The 15,672-nt window shown below is 49.3% G+C and overlaps 1 protein-coding gene across 1 annotated transcript in view; it reads left to right on the top strand.

Moving 5' to 3' along the window:
* Positions 1–2,372: 2,372 nt before the first annotated feature.
* The window catches only part of LOC126540851 (uncharacterized), a 105,056-nt gene continuing 91,756 nt past the window's right edge, over positions 2,373–15,672 (top strand). The window contains exons 1-5 of the mRNA XM_055076418.2: positions 2,373–2,459; positions 3,347–3,409; positions 5,403–5,468; positions 5,557–5,622; positions 6,870–6,970. Coding sequence (XP_054932393.2) covers positions 2,373–2,459; positions 3,347–3,409; positions 5,403–5,468; positions 5,557–5,622; positions 6,870–6,970 — 383 coding nt within the window. The remainder of the gene's footprint in view (positions 2,460–3,346; positions 3,410–5,402; positions 5,469–5,556; positions 5,623–6,869; positions 6,971–15,672) is intronic.

Raw genomic sequence — 15,672 nt, 5'->3', positions numbered from 1 at the left:
GTGTGCTTTGCGTGCGCTGCTTCGCCGTATTGTGACGTGCACTTGAACGGGCGTTCTTGTAAAGCTGGTAAACTTAAGGAAGCGTTGGCGTTAGGTATTTTTCTTACGTTGACCGATTCGCGTTAAGTTCTGTATGGTACCGTTTTGGCTGTAATGAACACCGGATTTGAGGCTGCACGCCTTGACGTAACCAACCAATGATTTCTTATGGGGCTGCAAGATTGCAGCGGACGCGGCTTTGTTCATTTCGCCTCTATCAGAATGCGACCGCCTGAGTCTTCAAAATGAACTGATTGCTTGGCGCCAGGCATGATCGTTTTTATCAGCTGAGGAGAAGGCATGGATGGAAAAGCGGCCATCGCTGATACAGCGTAAAAGTATGATAAGCAGCGAAACTTATTACAAAGGGATATCAAGCAGCGAAATTTTCTTTCAAAAGTTTGGCAGTGTTGGTAGGCACGGTTTCTTTCTGCATGTCGTTCATGGCTGCTTTCATAGCTCTCCGTCGCCTCGATAGGGATAATATGCGAAGGGAGCGCGCGTTTCGTCGTCGGTTGTTGCTCGACGGCATCGTCAAATAAATTATGGGGTTTTACGTGCCAAAACCACTTTCTGATTATGACTCACGCCGTAATGGAGCACTCCGGAAATTTTGACCACCTGGGGTTTTTTAACGCGCACCTAAATCTAAGTACAAGAGTGTTCTCGCATTTCACCCGCACCTTAGACGGTACCGGTGGCGGAGAAGATATTGAGCCTAGATGCCGCATTAGAACCGCACCTGCTACCGTGTGCAGCGCGATCACATGCCGTCCCGATGTACATGCGAGTGCTGCTAGTTTTGCCTTCAGGTTGTAGGAACTCGTTAATTATACAGTTTAATTATACAGTTTCCCTAATCAGTATCAAAATAAAGACACTTTGTAATATGGCGGTGGGGATGTTGCAACAGGCGGGGTTAGCCTGGCAGACCTGGCCAGCTATTGTTCCGCTTGTGTGTCTCTTTCTGGACCAAATATGGCTATGTGTCTACCAGTCCTCTCTCTCTCAGAAATGCGAGAAGAACGGTGACATTCCGCTGCCATTCTTTTGACGGCAATGCGTCCAACGGGCGAGCGCGAATGATCTCGTCTGCCCTTTAGCAGACGCCCGGAAAAGGAATGCTGTCGAAGAGTTGGGTGTGCAGCGATTTGGCCGTGCGAATGCAGCCTCAAGTACAGATGCATGCTGTGCGACCATGCATGCTATCAGTTGACCGTGCTTCTTTCTTTTCTTGTTGTTTAAGCCGCGCGTTGCTTCTTTCACGATCTCATAAGTCTCGTATAAGTCTCATATAAGTCTCATATATATGTCTCATAGAAGTATAAACTCTCATATAACGCAGATCGGTCTCATATTTAAGTCAAGTGAGCTGCCACTTCAGTTGCACCCTTACCGCAGCGTAATTACTTTTCGGCAAAGAAAGTGCGCACCGCAGGCGCGGCTTAGTGAATTCCACCCCTGGTTCCTTAATTTTTCGTTCTGACAAGCCGTACCGTAGCAGGTCGTTCCCATTTTTTTCGCGTGCTACCATGTATGGAGATGTGCAAGCGATTGTAACTACACTTAGTACACATAATAAATACCGATGCGTGCATAATCAAGGGCTGCGTTAACAAATGCCGCGAGACGCGGCATTTGGTTGCACACGTGTCTCGATGCGGGGAATCGTATTTAACCGATTCGAGAAAACGAATCCGCTTACATATAGGCGTTATCCCTACTCCCTTCCTCGCTCTTTTCCCTGCCCGTTGTCCGCACGGCCTCTGGAGTCGACACCGAATATTCTCGCCGAGCAGCTCAACATATACGATAGCGCAAAATTCTGTATACGACAAATCCGCCTAATAGCGAATAATATAGCCTTCTTTTATACCACAACAAATGTGCCGGAGATAGCTTTGTTCCTCTGCTGGGTTACGCAATGAAAGAGCAAGCAACTTATATTTTCGGCTCAACAAATTGATATTCAAGGGCATAATACAATGAATAACGCTGTGCTCTCTCCTTATTTTGTTGGTTCTTTTTCCCCCTTCCGTCACCGGGTCTGAAGCATGTGCTCGTTCGGTTTCCCACCGAGTAAAACATGAAATAGCACGAAGCAAAGCAGGGCGATCTCAGAAACATTGTAATCCGCTGTCGCGTGGGTTATACGTCTACGCGTCTTGCCGTCTACTCGGGCAGACACACGTTCGCTATGCATCAAAACGCCGTGCAGAACACCGACAGTTCTAATTACGTGTGCGTGCGTATACTACTGCGTGCGTGCGTGGGTCGAGATGAAACCGAGTGGTTTAACTTCGGAACTTCCGTCGCAGTGGACACACGTCCTGATGACCCAGCCAAACGATACCACTTGGCTAGGTTCCGCTGGCATCACCTACCTGTGCCAGCTGGCGGTAATCGAGGAAAGCGTGTTGGTGAGTGCTTCTCGTCTGGTTGTTTTGCTGGGATAGCCACACAGTGCACTGCGTCGCATACGCGACGCATTTGCTACGAGCCTACAGCGTCGGCTCCCTTTAGACTGGGAGGTGACGCTGGCTTGCCACGATATATATATTATGAACCACTAGGAATAAAGCGAGGGGCACGATTTTTGTTAGTCATATCATAAGCCAACAAAGACGTCAAGGACAGCTTAGGTGAAATTACTTGTACTTATTATTTGAATTAAAGATTTCTTTAATTGAAATAATAGGTACAAGCAATTTCACCTAAAGCTGTCCTTGACGTCTTTGTTGGCTTATGATATGACTGGGTGTGTTTTGATGGGCGAGTGCCGCCGTAAACCAACCCCCGTGGTGAACACCGGCAGTGTCCGTATAGATTGTCCTGGGCGATCTACGTATGTTCTGGTGATCCTTGTAGCGCGCGCTTGGCGGCGGCCCTCGTGAGTATCTCTTGTCACGTTATTAGGGAGAGGGTGAACCTGTAAGTTGAGACGCCAAGCGCGTGCTAGGGAGACTCTGGGTTCCGTGTGGGTTATATGACGGATGTGCAAGCGGGACAAGAGGCAGCTTCCCGCTCGTGTTTTGCTCAACCGCAAGAATTGATTGTTAAGATGAGCCTCGCGTAGTTCCCCAAAACAATTAGTCATCCCCAGTTCGAGGAAACGTTTGTTGGTCGTAACGCCTCGATGTCTGCGAAGCACAGCGCTGGCACGGTGTGTGGGTACCGTGTGGCGCAGCATTGTTTAATTGTCGTTTTATACGATGTGCGTACATGTGTGTGTACCTTGCCGTGAGTCTCGGTCTTTCAGACTTGCTGCCCTCACTTCCCTTGTTGTCATTCCTCTATTTCAACACAGCCAGCCACGATCATAAAACAACTTAAAGAATGCACGAATGCTAACCCGGATCCTGACACAATGGTGAGTTCGCCGTTCGCTGTACGCGTATATTAGTCGCGGCTGCTCGGCTGAGATAGATTTCTCGTTCTGTAGTTATCCCGCGTAAGCTAGGCGACGATATCGGTATTGCTCGCTGAATGGAAATGCGCAGATTCTTAGAGAATCAGTATATCGTGAATTTGTCATTGTCGACTGCTCGTGCGTGTGCCAAAGCCCAAAGAAAAGTTCGGTGGCCTTTGGGGAAACTAGCTTATTTCGTAACACATTTTTAGAGCACATATCGAAACTGGAGCTGGATTACCGTAAGCAGGCGTGTCTTCGCTACTGCTATGCTTTTGTTTCGGAATTTCATCATGTCTCGTAAAGCGAATAACTAGAAACGTAATTAATGTTCTTTTTCTTATCTATTTGCACATTGCTATTTGTGCTTCTACTAATGTGTGCCTGTCAGGAAACCCACCTGAAGAAAATGCATTGTGATGTACACTCAGTGCAAACGAAAAAAAGAAACACACACGCACACTCACGGTATGAACTTGTCTGTATAAAATGTCAACCTTTAAAAAAGAACTTAGACAGCGTCACGTGTTTAAATAAGCCCGTGTACCACGACGCAAGCACTTTAACGCGGTTGGCATTAGCGTGTACGATATCTCAGCGTGCAGCGCAGGCCTCTCGAAAAAATTTGGAGCCCTTACACTATGTGAAGATGGAAGACCAGTGAAGCTGCATTGTGCAACAGCTATATTAAGTTCTGTATGGTGCTTGGGCATATTTGTTGACTAAAGGCACAAACATGTAAGTTCGTTGTTTGTTTCTTCTTTCTTAATTATTTATTTTAGATATATCTTATTTTATTTTTACTTCATACATATATGCTGACGTTTCGACACCCATCGCTGTAGACTAGCATTTGGGCAACAGCGTTCACCACTCCGGCGCTTTGCTTTTGTCAACATATCGGACACATTTTCTTCCAGATCCTAGCCATAGAAAGCTGCGCTGTAAAACACAACGGGTGCGACAGCCCTAACCTCACGTCTCAACGAAGACTGTAAATACATAAATTGCAATAAACAAACCGGGTTTATCAAGCTTTTCGGGGTGGGGGGTGGAGGGAGAGGGAGTAATACACAAAGTGATTGGCAAGGAAGCTGGACAAGGTGCGCGTTGCTTGAAATTTGCGTCTAACGAAACACGTTAAGCCGACACCGCAGAGCGCAGGGTCACGTCTTGAGCCGACTTTTGGATGCGTGTGGAAAGACGAAGAGACTTTACGGAGCGTTGCATCCCGAAGGCTCGCCGAGTGACACCTCAATTGCTCCCTATTTGCTTCTTTCCTTTCCCCATGGTAGTTCCATAAATGTAAGACAGCATGACTGGAGATGAGGACGGAGGTAACAACGCTAGTGGCGACCTCGTGTGACATTTTGCCCAGCGACAGCGCGTTAGAAACGTTTCCTTACTGCGTGGATATTCTCGTTGAAGAAAAATATTCAATTGTCTATTGTCTCGCCGGCAATGTCTTACTGCAGCTGCAATAGTTGCAGTACATGGTTCGGCTCTGTAATGAAGATGAGATGTTCTCTGTTCACGCTCTCCGCCCCGCCGTGGTGACGCAGACTTCGACTGCACACGTCTGTCTGCGGGGACCCAGTATTCCGCAAACATTTTTGTTTACCGTCAAGGTGTAAGCCCCGATCGACATTTCGCGGCCTGTTTTCTTTAATAATTTGTTCAATAATTATAGCTTATAAGGTTTACATAGCCTCCAATTTTCATTTATTTGCAAATGTTTGGGCAAAACGTGCGGGCTGGATGATCAGGATACGACTGCCTGCGTTGAGCCTGCATGCTTGGACGAACAGAGTCTGCCTCCTCGCTCTAATTCAACCTCTGGATAGAACTATTACTTCGAGAAAAAACGGCGTTCGTCCTAATCACGTCCTCGCGGTCGGCACAGAGGAGCTGACCTGTGGCTAACTTGAAACAATCGTAGCTCTCTTCTCTGCAGGACCTGCTGGCGTTCCGCATGGTGCACATCATTCTCGGTGACGCAGCCACCCAGGCGGCTATACAGGTATCCTGTACCTACAATATTCCCGTCTGCTACTGCTCCGTCGTCGAACTGTAACACAAGTGCACTTCGCTGCTGCTTATATCCGCAGGCACACGTCACAGCACATATATTTAAAGCCACGACCAGTGAAAAAGAAATGGCTGCTTTCAGTCCGGTAAGTGCGCTTCCCTGGCACGAGCGTTGTCGCGGTCCCATTACGCATACCTTATCGGAAAAGTTCTAGAAACAGCTATGTCGCTAGAGCCTACGGGAACTTCGACTATGCCGTTTCGATGAACGTGAGAATGACGGACATCACGAACCTTCGTCCTTGTGGCTTCAAACGTCTTTCTGACTTAATAATCTTTAGCAATATATTGCTCTAAATGTAACCAGGTCTCGCTTAGAAAACTTTAAATGCCTGTAAATTTATCTAGAAACATTGGGAAAAAGCTGATACCATGAGCGAGGCCTCTGAAGCCGCAAGCACAAACATTTTGACAAATCCAGTCACTTCCCATCGTTCAGATAGATAGATAGATAGATAGATAGATAGATAGATAGATAGATAGATAGATAGATAGATAGATAGATAGATAGATAGATAGTAGATAGATAGATAGATAGATAGATAGATAGATAGATAGATAGATAGATAGATAGATAGATAGATAGATAGATAGATAGATAGATAGATAGATAGATAGATAGATAGATAGATAGATAGATAGATAGATAGATAGATAGATGATAGATGATAGATAGATGATAGATAGATAGATAGATAGATAGATAGATAGATAGATAGATAGATAGATAGATAGATAGATAGATAGATAGATAGATAGATAGATAGATAGATAGATAGATAGATAGATAGATAGATAGATAGATAGATAGATAGATAGATAGATAGATAGATAGACGGGCGGACGGACGGACGGACGGACGGACGGATGGATGGATGGATGGATGGATGGATGGACGGACGGACGGAGGAAAATTTCCCAATTGAATTTATTTTTAAGACACTAAGCTCTACGAAACATCTACGACTACAGTTAAGATTAAATTCCACATGAATTGTCACGAGCATGTTATGTGCTTTACGCACTTGCGCTACGCGAACACACAATTTGGAGGATCTAGACACTGCTTCTTACGTGTTCCGGTTGTAGTATGCATTTTTTCAACTAGCTCATCAGTTCGGTGAGTTACATTTTTTCGCATGTAATATCCCTTTGTAAGAAATTATGTCCAACAGAAACAGTTCACTTTTTCTCGCGTTCGTAAGAAGTATATTTGATGTTCACCGGCAACTGTCACTCGGGCAATGTACACAAAGAAAGGCTAAACTTAAAAAGCATGATCATCGTACGCTACAGGACGTTGTTTGCTCACACAACGTTTACGCCTTCGCAGATTACTGGAGAAAACATCGCTCGCTGGCGCACGGAAAAATTCAAGACAAAGGAGCTGGACAGGCAGTTGGGAACTCAAAAAAAGATCACATGGAAGGAACCGTAAGCGAACCTTTGCGTGTCTGCGTGAACACCAGGCTCGGTGCAGGCCGCATTTCCCCTTTCACTGCTTGCAACAAGTTATTCAAAAGCCGATTGTCGGCGAGCATGGCCGCAATTTCCTACAGTCTCCGACGTCTGGAGTGTCTTCGTCCTCCACCTTGTTGGTCTTCTAGGCCTGTCGGGTGCATCGCCTGCTGTCGCCGAGAGGCGTAGCCTATCAGTCAATGCGAGTGTTACCATCGTATTCATAAATGTGTCTTAGCTTGTTTCGAAAACTCAGAATACTTGGAATGCTTGAAAGATAAGTAAAAAGAATGGCGCCATGACGATTAGACAAAGAGCTTTGTTCTAGACATTCCGTCATTTTCTTCGAGGCGTGACGTAGGCGCTACACTTATAAAATCGCGTAGATGGCCTCGTTTCGCTCTCCTTACGGGACGCATACTTGACCTTTTGACTAAGAAACTGAAAAAAGGCACTGAACCTATCTCTCCTGCTAAAGCAATACAGTTTTCCTCCTCAGTAAAAAAAAAGTCTCAGCTTCGCACAAAAGGCGAAGCATCGATTGCGATAGCAAACTAGGGGACAGCTATACGAAGTTAGGATAGTAGTGTTATTTGCCATCATCATCATCATTATCATCATCATCAGCCTGGTTACGCCCACTGCAGGGCAAAGGCCTCTCCCATACTCGAATCCCGGCCACGGCGGCCGTATTTCGATGGGGGCGAAGTGCGAAAACACCCGTGTACTTAGATTTAGGTGCACGTTAAAGAACCCCAGGTGGTCGGAATTTCCAGAGTCCTCCACTACGGCGTGCCTCATAATCAGAAAGTGGTTTTGGCACGTAAAACCCCAGAATTTAATTTCTCTAATACTTCTCCAACTACCCCGTTCATGTACTAATTGTGGCCATGTCGTCCCTGCAAACATCTTAATCTCATCCGCCCACCTAGCTTTCTGCCGCTCCCTGCTACGTTTCCCTTCCCTTGGAATCCAGTCTGTAACCCTTAATGACCATCGGTTATCTTCCCTCCTCATTACATGTCCTGCCAATGCCCATTTCTTTTCCTTGATTTCAACTAAGATGTCATTAACACGCATTTGTTCCCTCACCCAATCCGCTCTTATCCCTTAACGTTACACCCATCATTCTTCTTTCCGTAGCTCGTTGCGTCGTCCTCTATTATTTGCCGTACAAACGTGTAAATACGGGCGCACTAACTAAACAAGCATGGTGTCACGCGTGCACAAGAAAACGTGAACACATCTGACTCGATGACAGTGGAAACTAGCGAAGTGGCCTTCGTGCTGTCTATCGCTTCAGCGAAAAGTGAGCGCCGAGAACACACAGCACTCGTAAAGCTACGAGCCGCCGACGCACCTAAACTCTGTCCCCAACGCAGATCGCTCTCAAGATAGCGCGCGGGAGACCGCGAGCAGCTGCCACCCGCTCAGCTGCCGCCGTAGTGCAACGCCGCCCCGACTTCTCTCCCTTCCCCTCGGTGCCTCGCCCTCGACGGGAGACGGCGCGCTTCCTGCCCGATTTCGTCTCTTTCGAGCGGGCGAGATTCAGCCGCGATCGTCGGCTCCCCTAGCAAGCCTTCACTCGCACATACAGCGTAGGGCGCGCGGCGTCGCTGTTGTTGCATTCGAGTTGATACGAAACCTCCCAGCGACGCCGACAACGGAAATGCGCTTCAAGTGTCCATAATCATTGCTCTCGGAATAATAAAGCACCCAGCTCAAAGCTTGCGATCACCCGCCGTGGTTGCTTAGCAACTATGGTGTTATGCTGCTAAGCACGAGGTCGCGGGATGGAATACCAGCCGCGGCGGCCGGATATCGATGGCGGCGAAATTCGAAAACACCCGTGTACTTAGATTTAGGTGCACATTAAAGAACCCCACGTGGTCTAAATTTCTCGCGTCCCCATTATAGCGTGCCTCATAATCAGATCGTGGTTTTGGCACGTAAATACCCATAATTGTTTTAACGCTTACGAGTATTCCGTCAAAAGTGTCTCTCGCTTCCGTAGTCGGCTGCATTCAAGACGTCGTCTGGTTCATTGACAAGAATAGGTGTCACCAAGAAGCAGAAGTAGTCAACGTATATTGGCGCCAACGTGCTTGTTTTCTGCTTTGAGACAGCATACGCAGCCGACCAATGGTAATGAGTGCACGTTCTAGGCCGCGTTATCGCTATCTCGTGCAATAGAAGTGACTCAGCCCTACTCAGCTGGCTGAGAAGCGGCCGACGCGCTTGCGTGACGGAAGCGCCAGTGCTGCCATCTCTCGTTCACTTTGCTGCTGACTCGCACCACATGAGGCAGTTCAAGGCGCCCTCTTGCCTAAATTTGCTTTCATAAATTACAAGGCCGCCGTTCATTGTCTTTCCATCTCATGTTGATTGCGATAGGAACGCAGCAGTGAACAGTGCAAAATGTCGCAGGTTTGTAATGTCCAACGAATAATATTTTAAATGTACGCGTATGTCTAAAAACAAGGTGGCCCAAAAGACAAATTTCAACACCACCCGAGTGCGACACAAATGTTGTGATGATGCGTTATCATGATTAATCACGGCGCATTGTCTGAATACGGGCGTAATGTTTCTTCTACTGGCCGTCCTCGTACAAGCTGCGATCAACGCATAGATTAAATTACACAACGCCTCCGCATGTACTACACAGTCAGCGCCCATAGTATTGACGCCAGCGTAACTTTAGGATTCCCTCAACATGATGAGCTGGAGGACAGATCTCGCCTCATTTACCATGGACACTTCCCAGCTGCTACAAATAATCAGACGTCGTCATGCGCCCAATGCAAAGTCATCCTGCAAGGCGAATGCTGCGTAGAGGCGCGGGTGAACTGCACCTCATACATCACGCGCCTCTCACCATTCAGCTCTCGGCGATATGTTCACCCCATTCCCGCGTAGGCCTTGAAACCATCCACTCCGAAGGAATTTTTTCACTACTACTCTTTGAAAAATTCGCCCTATACGACTCTTAATGCGGATACCTAATAATACAAATGGAGGTATGCAAGATTTTGTGCCATATCATAGAATGTTGCAGCTTGATGAGGCGTTAGCGCAAGGAATACATCCAGCCCATCAACTGCTACGTCAGGTTCTAGAAAATGGAGGAAAAGGGGTTTATGGGCTTAGTTACACGGCTCCAGTGCGGATGCCCAGTCCACGCGGGAGCAAGTTCAGGACGATCAGGACGCTCTTTCCGCTGCTCGAAAAGTATTCGCTTTTCATACCATCGTCTTCCCTAGGCAAGTCAACTAGGGAATCTGGAAACTGTCCAGCATCAAATCACAATCGTCGAATCCGTTGCGATAACACGCCCATGCTTGCAACACAACGCAGTAACCCCGCCTCCGAAGCCCGATGCAACCGGCGAATGCAAGGTCGCCGTCGTTGTTTGGTAGCATTGAATGGGACCCCCCTTAGTGTGGGGTTGGTGGCCTTTCGTGGACCACCATGTTGCGTTGACCTCTGGATAGACGCTGATGAATGGGTGGTGGTTTTGCCTCGTGGCAAACGTCTAACTGCGAATCCCAGGTCGCCGTCGTTATTTAATAGCATTAGACGCCGCCCCCCCCCCACCCCCGTACCCCCTTCATCCTTAGCTCAGGCTGCCAGGTAATGATGCGGTAGTGGCGCTTTTTGGGTTGGGACCCGTCAAGAGTCGCTGTCCACGCTGCGTTGACGTCTGGATAGGCGCTGATGGATGGGCCTTTGTCGACCTTCTGACAAACATGCAGTTAACGTCTTTGTGGTATTGAGACGTAACAAGCGCCTGCACAACGAACATGGACAGAAAAAAACAGGTGCGATTGGTTCACCATGGTTCTGGCAAACTTAAGCTGCTGGGATATCTTATAACGTCGTGATCTCTAAGAATGCTCGATACTATACGTCGCATCAGAACATGTCCTAAATTTAAATAAAGAAAAAGATGCGTCTTCCCAAGAAACTGATGTCCCGGGCAAATGTCGAATCAGACCAAAAAGTGCGGACAATAAATTCAGGTGACAAGAGACTTGCGTCTGTAGAAAACATACATTCTCTTAGGCCACTTGCGCTTGTTGCAAATGGGTCGCAAGCCCCAAGGGTAGCGTTGGCCTGGCGGCCTGGGGCACAGCTGGAAGCATCCGAAGGTCCTGGCAAAGGATGAGTCGACTGCTAACAGAAGTTGTTTATTTTAGCATCGCAAAAGAGCGGCCGATCAGGTCGACCGAAGTGGAGAAACGGGAGACCACGTTACTCGACTGAATAAATCGAAGCGTCTCTCCTGGCGTCCGGGGGCAGCTGCTTTTATACTCTCGGAGTCGAGGGCAAGAAGGAACGGCTCGGAAGAGGCGCACGTGACGGCGGCGCACGGACACGTTGTGACAAATGACAAGTATCCGCCGGGCCGGCGCCGGTCAGACCTCCTTGCTTCACAGTTGCGGAGCTCCTCTCCCCGGCTGCCGCGCTTTGACAAGCGTGGGCACCAACATGCACACACACACGAAGACACGTGGCATTGAAACATGCCTGGACGCGCTTAGCAGGAGGTGTTGGGGCAGCGCTGAACTGGCCAAAATTTCCGCCGGTGTGAACGCCGGCTATACCGCACGTCGGAGGCAAAACGTGACAGACCGCTCCGCCGGGAGAAGGAGATCCCGATGGTCAGGGGACTGCATGAGCTGTCAGGAGGGATGTCGCTCGATGATGCTCATAACGGAAGTCGGTCGTCCCTCGGCGTTTCCTGAGCGCAGCGCACAGAGAAGGCCTCGTTCTCACGTTCAGGTTCACACAGGACACTGCAAAGTGACTTCGGGAGAGTTGCCTTTTTTTTTTCTCGTTCCCAGCAAGCGTTAGAACTACGCCGAAACTCAACCGCTCAGTCATCAAGCACGACACAACCCTCACTAAGCCATGCCATGCTCTTTCCCCTTTTATACTACTGCCTAGTTCCTTACAGTAGTCTAGCAGCACTCAGAACGCGTCCACAAGTTCGAAAATTGCACTAGACAGCACGTCATGACTTTGAAACACTAAACAAAAGCAGTATGTTAAAAATCCTGCCTCAGGAAGAAAAACAGCAGTAACAAACAACTTTGAGGCTGATACCCACGTTAGGGGCCTCGACTTAAGCCTTCGGCGTTACCGTTGAGACTCCCCTTTTTGTAACGCACCTCAAAGGAATATTGTTGCAAAGCGAGGCTCCAGCGCAGGAGGCGGCCATTTTTGGAAGACATGGTCTGCAGCCATTGGAGAGGGCAGTGATCCGTCTCAATGATAAACCTCAAGCCGGCTAAGTAGCATGACGATTTCTGAACGGCCCGCACGAGACACGCACACTCTTTCTCGGTGGCGCTGTACGCCTGCTCACGACTGGTCAGCTTACGACTAGCATACAGGACGGGGTGTTCCACTTCTCCATTTCCCCTTGGCACAGTACAACGCCCATGCCTCGCTCACTAGCATCGCACTGAACAACGAACCCTTTTGTGTAGTCTGGCGATCGTAGCACAGGCTGGCTTGTTAGGGCGCTCTTTAGGGCGCTAAAAGCTCTTTCCCTTGTCTCGTCCCAGACGACTGTTTGGGGCTCTGTTTTTCTTAGAGCATCCGTCACGGGAGCCGCGATATCAGAGTACCTGGAGGTGTACCTCTGATAGTAGCCCGCGACACCTAAGAACGACCGAATATCGGTGTTCGTGCGCGGTTGCGGGAAGTCTCGCACAGCGGCCACCTTTATTTCAGAGAGGCGGCGACGACCCCGTCCAATCACGTGACCGAGGTAGACAACCTCGGCCTGTGCTAACTGGCACTTGGGAGCCTTGACTGTCAAGCCCGCTTCGCGCAGGCGGGTTAGCACTGCCCGCAAGTGTGCCATATGCTCACACCAGGATGCGGAGAATATCGCTACGTCGTCTAAATACGGTAAAGAGAATTCTTGCTGTCCCCGCAACACTTTATCCATGAGGCTTGAAAAGCAGTATGGCGCGTTCTTCAAACCAAAACTCAACACTTTAGGACGGAATGTTCCCATTGGTGAAATGAACGCCGCATACCTACTAGCCTCTTCTGTAAGTGGAACCTGCCAATAACCCCTGACAAGATCTGGGGTGGAAATAAACTGAGCGCTACTAACTTTCTTAAGGCGATCCTCGATGTTAGGGATCGGATAAATTTTATCCTTAGTGATGGAATTAAGCCTGCAGTAGTCGACGCAAGGACGAGGTTCCTTGCCCGGTACCTCAACTAAAATCAAAGGGGAGGTATAATCACTCTCACCCACCTCAATAACACCGAGCAGTAGCATTTTCTTTACCTCAGCCTCCATAATATCACGCTGGCGGGGTGGCGCCCGGTACGCCTTGGATCGTACTGGCTCTGGGGAGGTAAGTTCTATTTCATGAGTAAGGACAGAAGTCCTACCAGGCCTCTCAGAGAACTGACCTTGAAACTCTTGTAAGAGCTGGTGTAGTTCGGTTTTCTGCTCAGGCGACAGCGGTGCTTTACTGATTAAGTCACTAATGACTTGATCGGTGTCTTCCCTGTTCGTCACTGAGCCTAGTCCCGGAAGCTCGACTGGAAGCTCTTCGGGAACGTTTAACATCATACACACCACTGCTTCCCGTTGTCTATAGGGTTTGAGCAGCTTACAGTGGTAAACTTGCTGTGCTTTCCGTTTTCCTGGCAGACTCACCACGTAGTTAACGTCCGACAGTTTTTGAACAACCCGTGCTGGCCCCTCCCACTGCACGTCGAGTTTGTTCTTTAGCGATGTGCGCAATATCATTACCTCATCGCCCACCTCGGGAAGAGGAAGATGACGCCGAGTAGGTCGGACGCGCTCCGATCGGCTCCTGCTTTTTCTCGATCTCTTGGAGGTTTATGAAGTGGTGGCCCGTGAACTTTGCGTGCATTATTTCAGTGAAGTTCTACCGAACGCGTGGATACCAGTTTTTTGGAGGTGGGTGGAGTTTCTGAACATTTATCGCCGATCTTGTGCCGACCACGCCGGACTGAGTGCTAACCCTAACGCTAAACGCAACGGCGCCGATCTCGACGAGACGCTGGGCTGCTGCCGCTGGCCTGCGTTAGCCTGTAGGCGCTAGTTCGCCGCTTTTTGTGCGATGGAGAGTGAAGACGATGGGGACGATTTAGCCCCCGAAGGTTTTGGGAAAGATTCTGGCTGGATAACGGTCGCCAAACGGCGCGTTTACAAGAACGCTTCCGGGCGTCTTGGCGCAAACTCGTCCGCGGCCCACCCTGACGGCCAGGATACGCTGCCGGACCGAAATAGATATAAAGAAGCTAAAAGCAAGATTATCCGGGGCAGCAAGATGCCACCACTGCCAAAGGACGAAATGAAGATTGTGGTCAGACCCAGAGGCGGACTGAGTATTACCAAGGCAGGCCCAACAGTGGTCGCAGAAGCCATATGGGCTGCAACGGGTATCAGTACGACGGAAACAGAATGGGACACTATGTGCCCCAATCCGATACAAAATGTGATGGTGATCAGCACATCTAGTCACGAACACGCGGTTCGTTACGCCGCTGTGGAGAACATTACAGTCGCCGGGAAGCAGCATGAGGTGAGCGCGTATGTTGCTGCGCCGCACGCCACTTGCAAGGGGGTAATTCGGCGCATCGCAATCGACGACGGACCTGAGGTCATTGACAGGAAGATCGTCAACCGGAGAAATCCACTCGCGCTCGGTGCAAAAAGAATCAAGAATACTGGAACTGTGGTGGTGTTATTCGAGGGATATAAGGTCCCAAATTACGTTGCGTATGGGGGCACTCTGATCAGGTGCACGCTTTACCACAAACAGATGGATGTTTGTTACACCTGCGGACGCCTTGGACACCGCTCCGATGTCTGCCCGTCACCAGAGGAAGTAGTATGCAGGGGTTGTGGAGCAACCAATCCCGATGAACAACACAGCTGCGATCCAAAATGCAAGTTATGCGGCGAGGCCCACCTCACCGCGGCTAAGGAATGCAAGAAACGCTTCCAGACGCCGTACGGAGTTCGACGCAGAAGAGGAGAACACGCTCGCAACGCTGAGCGGAAGGAAAGAAGCAAGCCATCACCACCCTTCAAGGATGAGCAACACTTTCCAGCTATCTCCGGTGAAAGGCACCCACGCTCTCAAGAATCGGACTCATCGGCCCCATCCGGCACCCGAGGCCGTTCCCAATCCAGAGGGCGATCCAGATCCCGGGGGTGCTCCATATCCCGGGGGCGCTCCAGATCCAGAGGACGGACAGCGTCTAGAGGGATGAGAATACGCATCAATTCCGGAAGCCGCATTAGGCCCGACAGCCGCACCAGGTCCAGTTCCAGACCCAGAGGGCACAGACAGGACCGGTTCCTGGATCGTCGAGACCAACCACCTGGGCTGACATTATCCGTGGAGGACAAGCAGAGGTGAGGTCGGGGGCATCCTCAGAGCATGTGACAGGAAACACGCGTAAAATAGCACAACTTGAACGCGAGAATGCGAATATGAGGGAGGTTATTAAAAAGCTTACGTCCGAAATCGCGGAGATCAAACACGCGAGAGGAACGCGTCCTCCGCCTGAGTCCGCTCCGTTGGAAACACCCCAACCTATGGAGGTTCCTACAGCGGAGGGCGAACAAGATGAGGCGAGACCCTCTAAAAAACGTGAGCAGGATAGTC

This window comes from Dermacentor andersoni, chromosome 2 (genome assembly GCF_023375885.2).
Source record: "Dermacentor andersoni chromosome 2, qqDerAnde1_hic_scaffold, whole genome shotgun sequence".
NCBI classification, from domain to species: domain Eukaryota; kingdom Metazoa; phylum Arthropoda; class Arachnida; order Ixodida; family Ixodidae; genus Dermacentor; species Dermacentor andersoni.
Note: the sequence above shows the minus strand (reverse complement) of the source record. Positions and strands in the feature narration are given on the sequence as shown.